Genomic DNA, 12310 nt, shown 5'->3' with positions numbered 1-12310 from the left:
TATGAAAATAAGGAAGAACAACGGGGTAGAAAGGAAGGAATGAGGATGAGGATTGGGGGTGATGAATTAAAATGTTGGAGGCAGATTAACCAAACTACATATGGATGAAAGAGCCATATAAAAACCCACTACTTTGACAGCCTTTTCATTTAAAAACCAACAAATAAATAGAATCTGAAGAGAACTACTCTGTTTAGTAGGAAAATACAACCACAAAAACATCATAATATTAAACAAAGCCAAGTGCCAGACATGACATAATCCCATAAAATCATTTTGTTACTATTATGCCAAAGAACTTATTGAACTATGGGATGGTTCAACTGGGCTTGTTTATCATTGAGAAAAAAAAATTAATTTAGTGTTATCTGGTCCAATATTGGCATAGCAGCTACAGACTTAACTAATATCTTTGTGGGTGAATTTTTGACATGATTTGTAGCAGCTCATTTGATCATACCTGTAAGTTCATGATATTAAAATTAACAGAAATAGTGTACAATGAATTGCTATTGTTTCATCAAACAGGCACAGTGTTCAATTGCCTAAATCTTTTTTACATATACAACCAAAAGAGAATTGGCAAAAAAAGAACTGCAAGGAGAGTCAGGTTTCTTCATCAGTTTTGTGTCAGAAAGTGCACTACACTCCCATGGAACACCACCTCTCAAAAAATTAAGTGAGAGGAATAAAAAGAACCTGGTAAGTGGTAAATAAAGGGTCTGCCATGTTTTAATGAGCTTTGACAGGTTTGTCTTTGCAGTTAGTGACAGCTAGTGCTGATAGTCATAATTCATCCAACTGCAAAATGAGTAACTACTGAGCATACCTCCCTAAAAGCAAGTTCTTTGTAACCATTTCTGTGTTACAAATAGATGGTCAAGGAAATGATCATGTAAGAGTCAGAGAATGAGTCATCTGTTCAGGATGTAACTGTTCTACCAATGCACCCACAATATCACTGTTTGCCTACATAAGTCCCACAGAACACTAGGGGCGCAAACATTCCACTGTGGATCAGACAATAACCGAAAGCTTCCAAAGTTCCAAAGCTTCATGAATGGCTTCTTAGCTGTTAGTCATTGATGGGGTGTATAGAGTCATATTCTTCAGTGATGTAACCACTGGCAATTGTTTTTAACAAGTAAATAACTTCCCACTCTCATTCATGGAGGTATTGTACTTGCATGGCAGATATCAAAAACAGATTTGAACATGAATGTGCATGGTTATGGGTGCATTAAAGTTAATAGGAAATGTGGAAGTTAAAAGATATAAGTGAATATTATGGGACTTTGATGTATGATCAAAATGCATTATATATATATATACTGTGAAATTAGGAAAAATTAATTTTTTCTTGAAATAAATATTTATAAGAAAAATTTGAATAAAGTGGTAGCTAGATAAAATTAAACAATGATGCATTTCAAGGTGGTCAAAGGCATATTTAATAAGTGATTAGATTGTGAGTTAATTTTTATTAAAAATGGTTTTTCAAACAATGTCTAAAATTACTTGATGGACATTACATTAGTGTCAGAGAAATGTATTTCTCAGGATGAAATCAAAGTTCTGAGAATTTTCTGGAAAAAATAGATTTTCTGTTAATACATAGTAAACTTTGGATATTGTTATCTAAGGAATACATGCGAGGTTTGTAATTTCTGCCTATTTCAGTGGATTGTTTATGTCTTTTAACTCAAAAAAAAGTTAAATTTATGTTTCTTATGAGCTAGTAACATTGCACAGCATGTAAAGGTGCTTTCCTGGGAAGCCCGATGACTTAAGTGTGATCAACAGGCCATGGGGAAAATGAGAGAGGCAAAGCCATGACACAGGTTGTTCCAAAATCCTGCATATGTTCTAGTGTTGAGATGTAAACATCATGCATGCACACATCATAATAAAGAAGAGAAAACTAAAAATAAAAAGGCACATGTGAGAAAAGAAACACACTCAGTTGATGCTTTATGTGTATTTAATTTGGTTCTTACAATTTTGCTTCAACATGGATTGCAATAAATGGGTCTTCAGCAGAGTTACTAATATAAAATTGAGCTTTGCCATCGTTGCCAACATAGACTTTACTTCCGGTGCAGTTGCCATCAATCTTATCTCCAGAAATGACATCACAGTATGTGCCAGCAGGAAGACCAGTCTGTAAAGTTGCTGACAAAGCCCTGAAAAAAAAAAAGGAGGATTTAACTTAAATTCAACCCATTCAAGCGCTGGAAAATCTGTTTTCAATAAAACAAAAAGAAAAGTCTCAAACTTGTGATATACATCAAAAAGGAATCAAGCATCACCAAGAGAATCCCAGACTGTGCATGGATTAGTAAGAGAATTCTCCAGACCAAAGTCATTACAAATGTCTCTTAGTTTCATGGGCTATGGTGACTGCTACCTGACAAAGAAAGCTAGAGAACCCAGTGAATCTCAGTAGTAAAGGGCTCTTACAAGGACCTTCATTCTTTCCATTCCGTGTTCTGCTGGACTTAAACTGATGACTCAAAAACGTTAACAGCATCATTTTCTCCCAAAGTTATTAGATTACAAGGCACCACAGAGGATTTATTCTAGAATTAAACATTATCTAGCATTTGTATGGATACATACAAGTTTGTATTAGGAAACTGTCTGTATAAAGTAATTCTGGTGTTCCCAAACCACCAGCCATGTGTTCTTTCAAAAAATTATGTACCTGATATTTTGTTTTTAACCAATAAATTATGACTTGTGGGAAAGATTCTGAGCCTGATAGACAGCTGATTTAGAATTGAGACAATTCACTGAGTCTCAAAGAGCTTCTCTGAGTAAATATTATTTTTGACTATTTGTTTTATTCTTTGAGAGACAGGATCTCTTCATGCATCCTTGACCTTAAACTCATGGCAATATGGCTTCTTCCGTCTGTTGGTATTCAACACTTTGGTCTCCACTCCTGGTATCTGAGCTAGACCACTAAAGGTAAGGGAACCACAGAGTAAGACTCAGACGAAAGAACCACAGTGGAAGGACAATAATGAAAGTTTTAAAAGCAAAATTCAACAGCTTCTTGAAGTCATTCATAGACCAGATTCAAAAGCACATATTTTTTTTCTAAATATACAAAAACAAAGAGCTAGAACATTGAAGACAGTGTATAAGTATAGTGGATCAAAAAGTAGTGGCAAAGTACTCCAGTCCTAATTTGATACATTGTTTAATGATGTGAATACTTATATACTATTTATATGCTTTGTTAAATGTGCCAAATGAGCTTGCAAATATGAACACATGCTACTACCATTTTAAGCTAGATTAAAAGATCTCAATACAAGATTGTGCTAAAAGAAAATATATATATAAACAAATATTGGTGTTCTTTGTACCCTGCACATTTATTATTTGGCATGAATTCATTATTTAAAGATTTTTCACATACAAAAGGTATAAATACACAGGAAAACAAAAGAAAAATCTATGCATATCATAGTATATGATCCCACTTTAACTGATACTGACTTACCAGTCATCATTGTTAAAGACAATGAATCCTTTGTTTCCTCTGCCAAAAGCAACTTGGTTACTGCCATTATCCCACCAGTTTGAGAAAGGCTGACCATTGACTACGTTTCTGAAGGCAACCATGTTCCTAGAAGCACAATATCATGTGAAATGTTGGTACCCTTCAACTTCAACAATTTTATAAAAAGAAGTTAAATAACTTTCTTATTAGACAATATCTGTTGGGAAATTCCCACCTTATTTGACGCCATCGATGTTCACAGACCCAATCATTGCCACAAGTTGTGTCTGGATTAATGGTCACTTCTTTGGTTACTCCATTGTTATTAGGTGGCCCAATCCAGTCATTCTTATCCTTAGTTATTGAAAGAATCAGGTCATTTGAATGTGTGTCTGCCAAATTCTTTCCAGTACAGCAAACCCAAACCAAACCTCTTAGGCTACTTCTTTCTTTGCAGTGTCTAATTGTAATCTAAGTCCTGCAGTGTTTTACAGACCTTCACTGAGCCCTTCTCTTCTGTGCAAATTCATATTATCTACTACTCAATTCAAACAGACAGTAACAATTCTTAAACTTCTCACTTTCTATCAAAGAAGTACCACGAATATCACTTCTCAATACCACTAAAATCTCTTCATTGTCACCTAATATAAATACAGTTAGACACAGGAACACTAGCACTAGAGAACAGGCTTTAGTCACTACCTGAAAAGTCTCCATCTTCATACATAATCTGAATGTGCCTCAGTTTATCCATAAAACTGAAGCATTGTGGTTAGCTACTCAGAAATTTCAAGAGCATATATGAAAATGCCTTTAATATAACAATTTATACACTAATATTAGTTCACTTCTTACTACTTGTTGGTGAAATGTGTTTATAAAATATCCCGACTTTTCTTATTGAGCTAAACAAAGTATAAATGCACATATGATGATGGTTGAATTGTAAATACATTTCTGAAAATTAGAAAGGCTCATTCCAAGCCTGAAAGCTCTTCAGGAATAGAACAAATTTCAAAAGTAGAAAAATAAAAAACAGAAGGAAACTCATTTTGAAAAGGAAATAAGAAAACCTATTTTTAATTGTCTAAAAAAGAAACATTTCTATTTTATATTTGATATTTCTCTGTGATTCTAGTTTCTGGCATTGAAAGAGAAAATTTCACATAGTCTTTCAGATATCTGGTTGTCTTATTTCCTTGATTAATTTTTAAATTGTTTAAACTTCTCCACCTAACAAACAACACATAATGTTTGCAATTCTTAGATTAATTTAAAAATTGTTTCTGCTTAGGTACCTAATCAACACTCATACTGTTTATACTTCTATAAACACATATTATTTACAGACTCCCTGTCAAATCATTGTCCTGTAATTTTCAGAAATTTATATCTATTACATTTCTTAATTTTTTTCAAATCAACTACCTTTTATCCCACAGGAAAAAAAATAAAAGTATCTTAATACACTAACATTGATTTGAAAAGAATTTGAAACTCTATTCAATGTTAGCAGACATCATGCCCTGTTAACTGTTTTTGGTGGAACTTTATCAGGAACACCTGTTTTCATTCTGTTTTTTTTTCTCCTATTTAAATTATTGATTTTCCAATCAGGTACATTTTCAATGTTCATACTGTACCAAAGCTTGGTAAATAAACAATTAATAATAAGTATCACATGTTCTAACTTAATGTAAAATTAAAACAGAACCTCTTCCTTTTCTAGGTTAAGTTAAGATATACTTTGAAGAACATCAAGACCTACTTGTCCGTTCTGGATGTTTCTTGCCCAACGGTAACTTGACATTACTCGTGTGAATCCATAAGGATGAGCCAACATAAATCCAACTGCCATTTTATACATTCTGAAAATTTAAAAATGGTATTAAAGCAGAAGTACACAATGTAATGCCATAATTAAAAGCAGGTTACACAACAGTAAAGAATGTTCTCTCACCTAGCATCCCAGAAGGTCAGGATGGATGCACCACCAGCACCATGTCCTCGCTGATTATCATGGTTGTCCACAAACACAAGGGCTCTGTCATTAGGCACAAAACCCCAACCTTCTCCCCAGTTCCTACATTTAAAAAAAGTAGATTATCATTTCAAAATGCATAGACTAACTTTACATATGGCATCATGCGTTGTCTAAATAAATGACAATTACAATTTCAATCTCTGTTATAGGTACATATAAACATATATAATATCATTTTCTATGATTATATATCCTCATTTAGGGGTTACAGTATAATCTTTTTGTTCTTAAAATGTTTATTTTCTTTAAAATTTTCATTGAATTGTAATTTTATGGACTTGAAAAACAAAAAATCCATTTGATGTAATGTAGAGTAGAAATCTGCAGTTCTATTATCATAAAACACTCAAATTTTCAAATTAATTCTTTGATATAACATATGTAAACTCATACTTGACAACATTATAAGTATCATTTATGAACATAGCTATTCTTGTAATAATAATCTAACTTTAATAGACAATAAATAAACATTCCTGGAATGCAATGGATATACTACAAACAGAAAACAATCCTTAAGTTAAACTTTGATTTTCCAGGGCTACCTTGTGATTGACATCCCAAATAAAAAGATTATTAGGCACTGTTTAAAAACATTAGCCTAATAATCAACAACTTCATAACTGTTTAAATGAGAATAGTTGAACTTATAACATACTGATATCAAATGACATAAAATCCATGACAGATCAAATGAATAAATGGTGTATATTTACTTTAAATAGGCCATCTTCTCTCCACTCCACTTGCGGATAACTGTGCCAAGTTTTGCTCCATACTTGAATTCTGTCACACGGCCATTTCCAAAGTACTCACTACTTTTAATCGCCTCGCCACCCAGATCAATGACCTGGAGATACATTGGGGCAGCTGTAATTTCTAATATAAATTCAGGGCATATTACTTAAATATAATGTCACTCAGAACAACTCCTTATTTTTGTTATTTGAAATGATAATATTTTTTTCTATATACTAAGATTCTGATACCTCATAACTGTCAGTCACAATATTGAAAGTAATCAAATGACAGGGTCACTTTTTATCCTGCAGGGTGACTGACTGGGAATATTCATTAGTTCACACTGATATAATGTTTACTGTCAAGTGAGTATCAGAAGTGTTTATGAACACATTAGTGTTTCCAAACAAATAGGCTTCAAAGGCATTATGCCCAGTACACTTCAAATAACATTACTGCCATGCAGAGAGCTTCATCAATTTGTCTAACCACTTACAAGCCTGATACAATGAGACAAATCTTAAACTCTGAAAGATTGAATTGAGACAAAAACAATTATGATTACTCTATCTTTTATAACAGTATCATTAATGAAGTTTGCACTAACTTAGAACCTGCTGTGATAAAGAAATAAGTGTGCTACCTATGAATAACTGCAATCCTATTAATAAACAATTGAGTTCTACAGTGGATAACTGATATTAACCTACGTTATACATTTTATGCTTAGTAAATCTCCTATCTACTATCTGATTTACAAAATGATGACATATAAGAAAAGGCCCATAATGCATCAACATTACACTATGAAATACAGAAAGAGCTATAGACAATTGAGGAAATTGGGAGATAAAAATCAGGGAAAACCATATCAATGGTTTGTCTAGTACCAATATATAAGTATATTTTTAGCAATATAGACTGTCAGTTATAATTAAAAGCATATATATTTATATATACATATACATATATCCTTAAATGAAATATGTTTAACAATGATAAATATTTAGGAACATATATATATATAATATATGTAATATATGTATATATATTATATGTATATAATATATTATATGTTATATATATTATATATATCATATACATTATATAATATATAAAGTATATAATATATACATATAACGTATATGTATATATAATATACATATATTATATGTATATTATATATAATATATGTATATAATATATGTATACATATATTACATATATGTGTAATATATGCATAATATGTAATAATATGTGTATATATGTAATATATATATTACATATATATATGTAATTTAAGGACCTACGTGTATAAATATATATATATATACATGTGCTCCTAAATATGTATATATAACATATAAGAACACATATATAGTATGTATGTTCAGTAACAAAGAGTCAAAAGAAAGGCCACAAACTTTAAGGAAAGTATGGAGGGGTTTAGAGGGAGGAAATATGGAAGAGTTTAGAGGGAGGAAAAAGTAGGGAGAGACATTGCAAATTAATTATAATATAATTTATAAATGAGCAGGTATATTGTTTTACCTCTTGGAAAATGAAAGGTCTGCTTCCTGCAGAGAACCATTGTGTATTTAAATTATGCAGTTTGTCCAAAATCGCCTTTATGTCTCCAGGCCACATGTGCTTAGCAGCATCAAGTCTGAACCCTGCTACACCGATGTCGATGAGACGGTTCATGTAGTCAGCCACCTTGCCACGAACATAATCTTTCTCAAGTGCAAGATCCAGAAGGCCAGTCAGACGACAATTTCTGACCTATTTTTAAAATATGTTTGATGATAAAATGTCATATATGGTCTGTGAATTCATTTCTTCATTCAGTCCCTCATTCATTTACAAGTGGATAGTTTTATATTGCCTTTACTTAGATCATAGTATATTGCCTTTCCTTAGAATATGAGAAGTACTGATGTTTTATTTTGGACACAGGTTTTAAAATATTTTATGTAGTAGATACAGAAAATATCAGATAAAATTGTTAAGAATCTTAGTTGGGTAATTCTTTTTTCTATTTCTCTTTCTCTATCTTTTCCCCTCTGTCTCTTCTCCATTCCTTCTCCATCTTTTCTATATGCTTCTGATCTCCTCTTCCTCTCCTTTCTTTCAATTTTTTATTCTTTCTTTATTTTTCATAGTTCACAGATTCTATTCTGAGATCTTCCATATGTTAAAAAAAGTGTACTACTCCAATTTTGAAAACACTTCCTAATATTTGAAATGGTTTTAAATATTGTTGTTTCTAATAATTTATTATATTTATTTATAATTTACAATAATTTATTTAGATTTATTATTGTTTCTAATAATTTTTCATACTGCAATGTTTATATAAATGATAAAAAGTTGAAATAAAACATGTAAGTTTTTCATCCAAGGTAACCAGAGCATGTCTCCATTTCATGATTGACTTTTGATGTATCCTTACAAAATCATGAAACAAAAATCCAGCACATTTTTCCATTTCTATTTTTCAAGCTTTCTGTCATATTGACCTATTATTATGAAATCTGAATATGTCTAAGGTTATCCATAAACTCCTTGTGCATCCCTAAATGCCCACATGCTTCTTTATTCTGATTAATATTTCTCTCATTACCTGATTAGCATCATTGTAGTTAGAAATTTCTCCGTTGCATTTTCCATCATTAAAATCCCAACCAGAGTATGGAACTGCTGGGAAGTCCCTGTTATTGGCATTGTAGTAACTTCCACAGGTACTGCTTGTCCCTGCACCACCGCCTGCGCCACACATGTGGTTAATAACTGCATCCACATAAATACGGACCTGGAAAAGAAAAGTGCATGCTTCAACTGGACTCAGGAATCTAAAGTTTTAATGGCAAACTCATAACATGCTAGCAAATCTCCAAAACCTATCTTCTAATTATTTATAGATTCATTTTAGAAAAGAGAGTCAGTGGGAAGGGAGACTAATGTGAAATTAGATCAACACTATCCTAATATTTAGAAAAGGATATAGAACTCGTAAATGAAGCAAAACAGAAACTATTGCGATTATAAACAAAAAAAATCTATTTTTAGGAAGCAAAACAGGGTATAAAAATGAGAGTATTGTATTTGAAATTTTGCAGGATCACTAGAAAAACTATGATTACAATGTCTGCTGTGCATCAGAAGTCCAGAAGGTAGATAGCTATCTCTTCATTAAAGGAGTAAGTAGATACTTATCATTAAAAACAAAGATGGGGAAGAAAGCCCAAGAATTGTGGGGAGAAAAAGGAATCCTATAAAATGAATTAATCCTCACGTCTGGCTCAATGCCTATCAGAAATCTGTTAAGTATTTGTAGTTATTAAGTCTAAAAGTGAACATTTTTGTTATATTAAAGAATTTAAAAGGTGACAATAAGACAGAAGTACATTTTTAATAATAGATAAAAATGCAATATAAGATTTCAGAAATTTAAAATCTTCTACTCAAACAGAAAGAACTTGAAACAAAGAGAAATATTTTATATATAATAACTGTAAAGAAAATGTGACTTCACTTACACCAACGTTGTTGCACCTCTTCACCATGTCCCTGAATTCATCTTCATTTCCAGACCTTGTGCATATTTTGTAGCTAATTGGTTGGTATCTTTCCCACCATGGCCTATATGGACTATAAACCACGATGTTTTCATTGGGTGGAGAGACCTACAAATAGAGTTAGCATAATTAGTGTTGGATTAATGCTTACTTCACATAATTAAATCTTGACAGAAACCTATCAGTGACCTGATGTTATTTCTCACCCTGTGCACATGCAGCTCTGCTGATTAACAACCATGTAAAAATAAGCAAAGACATCCCAGAGTTCCCACTTCAAGACCCTGCAACAAAGTATAAAGAAGCTACCCCACCAAAACGTTTCCCTCTAAAGGAAAGTTATGGGTGAAAAGAAGTTATCCTCCAAACTTGCTAATCCTCATTAGAAAATTCTTTTGTGTGAGCACAGTGAACTCGGCATTTAAATATTAAACAAATCTTACCTGCACCCCTCCGAATCCCTTAGGAGCTAAGTATCTCTCACATTCCTTGGCAATATCAACCCAGCGCCACTCAAACAGGTGGACAATAGAAGTCCGTCCATATTGAGTGTGTGGGTCATACTGAGCCCAGCAGAACCCAATGAGGGAAAGCAATAGGAAGAGCTTCATTTTGATTTGAAGTTGTCAGTGTTCTCTCTACCACCTATTTATTCGCTGAAAGAGGGACATTTTGAAAGGAAATGTTCATGAATAAATATTTAGAGTACAAACTATAATCTATAAAAGATTAACATTACGGTATGAGCAGCTGGAGAATTCTCAGAAACTCCCATGGAGAATAAACTTAATGATTTTTAAGGTCAAATATTATTTTATTGGTATTACATCTGGTTTGTTATGTCCTCCAAGAGTACATCACAACTTAAACCAAATATATCTAGAACTTTCCATCTTTAAATCTTTGTATTGCCCCTTATAAGTAATTATGGGGCCATCAATTCAGCTTTTTTTTCTCCCTACTATGATTTTTTTTCTCATTTTAATTATTTCTTTGAATTTTAAGAAACTGAAAATCATGATGGCATGTACCTACTATCTTAGTACTAGTGTGAAAGATAAGCTAATGTACAATTCAGCAGAATATATGGAAACCCCTCAAAACAAATAAATTAATAAGAATTATATAAAGGATAAAAGGGATGACATTGAAAATAAATAATAATAGTGAATAATAGAATAAATACTTCTGAGTTATTATTTATAGGTATAGATTCTTGTATATTGATACAAAGTTAAATTATATTGAATATTGTCTGCATTCATGCTTCTACCTCTGCTTAAGACATTTTTTCTTTTTTAAATTGATTTATATTGAACTCTACATTTTTCTATGCTCCCTTCCCTGCCTCTCCCCTCTCCCATTCAATTCTCCCCTAAGGTCACCACACTCCCAATTTACTCAGGAAATCTTGTCTTTTTATACTTCCCATGTAGATTAGATTTATGTGAGTCTCTCTTAGTGTCCTCATTGTTGTCTAAGTTCTCTGGGATTTTGGTTTATAGGCTGGTTTTCTTTGCTTTATGTTTAAAAACTACATATGAGTGAGTACATATGATAATTGTCTTTCTGTATCTGGGTTACCTCATTTAAAATAATGTTTTCTAGCTCCAAGCATTTTCCTGAAAAACATTATTTTTTTCTGCTGTGTAGTACTCCATCGTGTAAATGTAGCACATTTTTCTATCCATTTTTCAGTCGAGGGGCATTTATGTGGTTTCCAGGTTCTGGTTATGACAAACAAAGCTGCTATGAACATAGTTGAGCACATGTCCTTGTAGCACGATTGAGCATCCTTTGTATATATATCCCAAAGTGGTATTACTGGGTCTTGAGGAAGGTTGTTTCCTAATTTTCTGAGAAATTACCACACTGACATCCAAAGTCATATATATTTATCATATTGCAATGAACATTTCTACCTATGATCAAGATACTTATACATTGTTTACATTTTGAGGTCATTGTCCTCACTTGTTGCATAGTTGTTTATTATGTAATATTCTAATATGAAGTCTTATTCTTTAAGTTATATAGATATTAGGAATTATATATTAATAGCTATCTATGTTTGTCATACTTATAGTTAGACTAATGAGGTTCTTTAGATACATAGAGATTATATTCTGCATGAATAGGTAATCTTCAACAACTTCAAAGAGCTGTAGTCTATGGTATTTAAATAATTTAGGGTTCTGTTGAACTGAGACATGATTGCTCCTTGCAGCACCGATCTATTCCTGAGAGAACGCTGAGCAGCAAAAGCACTCCACTTGGAGCTTGTTTTCTTCTTGAAAAAATTGGCCTTTGGGCAAAGAACTGCCCATGCCTCAACCAAATGCCAAGTACATGGCCTCCAGAAATGAATAAGTAGTACTGTCAAATCTTGCGAAGACAGGGTAAGACAGTTTTGAAAAATTGCCTGCCTCAGAA

The 12310-nt window shown here is 32.3% G+C and overlaps 1 protein-coding gene across 3 annotated transcripts; it reads right to left on the bottom strand.

Annotated features, from left to right (window-relative positions):
* Positions 1 to 1993: 1993 nt before the first annotated feature.
* On the bottom strand, positions 1994 to 10488 carry LOC121457547 (pancreatic alpha-amylase-like). Of its 3 annotated transcripts, none has more exons than XM_041666432.1 (10): positions 10321 to 10488; positions 9839 to 9985; positions 8923 to 9111; positions 7851 to 8081; positions 6275 to 6408; positions 5475 to 5597; positions 5283 to 5382; positions 3747 to 3865; positions 3512 to 3637; positions 1994 to 2183 (listed from the first exon to the last, which is right to left on the bottom strand). In XM_041666432.1, the coding sequence occupies exons 1-10, from the start codon at positions 10486 to 10488 to the stop codon at positions 1994 to 1996; spliced, it is 1527 nt and encodes a 508-aa protein (XP_041522366.1). The 3 variants fall into 3 exon arrangements, with proteins under 3 accessions (XP_041522366.1, XP_041522447.1, XP_041522515.1); XM_041666513.1 differs by having other exon boundaries at positions 8016 to 8081; XM_041666581.1 differs by lacking the exon at positions 7851 to 8081.
* Positions 10489 to 12310: the final 1822 nt, after the last annotated feature.

Source organism: Microtus oregoni, unplaced genomic scaffold, assembly GCF_018167655.1.
Source record: "Microtus oregoni isolate MIOR12 unplaced genomic scaffold, Mior012 000000F_ref0000247, whole genome shotgun sequence".
In the NCBI taxonomy this organism is placed as follows: domain Eukaryota; kingdom Metazoa; phylum Chordata; class Mammalia; order Rodentia; family Cricetidae; genus Microtus; species Microtus oregoni.
The sequence above is the reverse complement of the archived record's forward strand: the minus strand, read 5'-3'. Positions and strand labels throughout refer to the sequence as shown.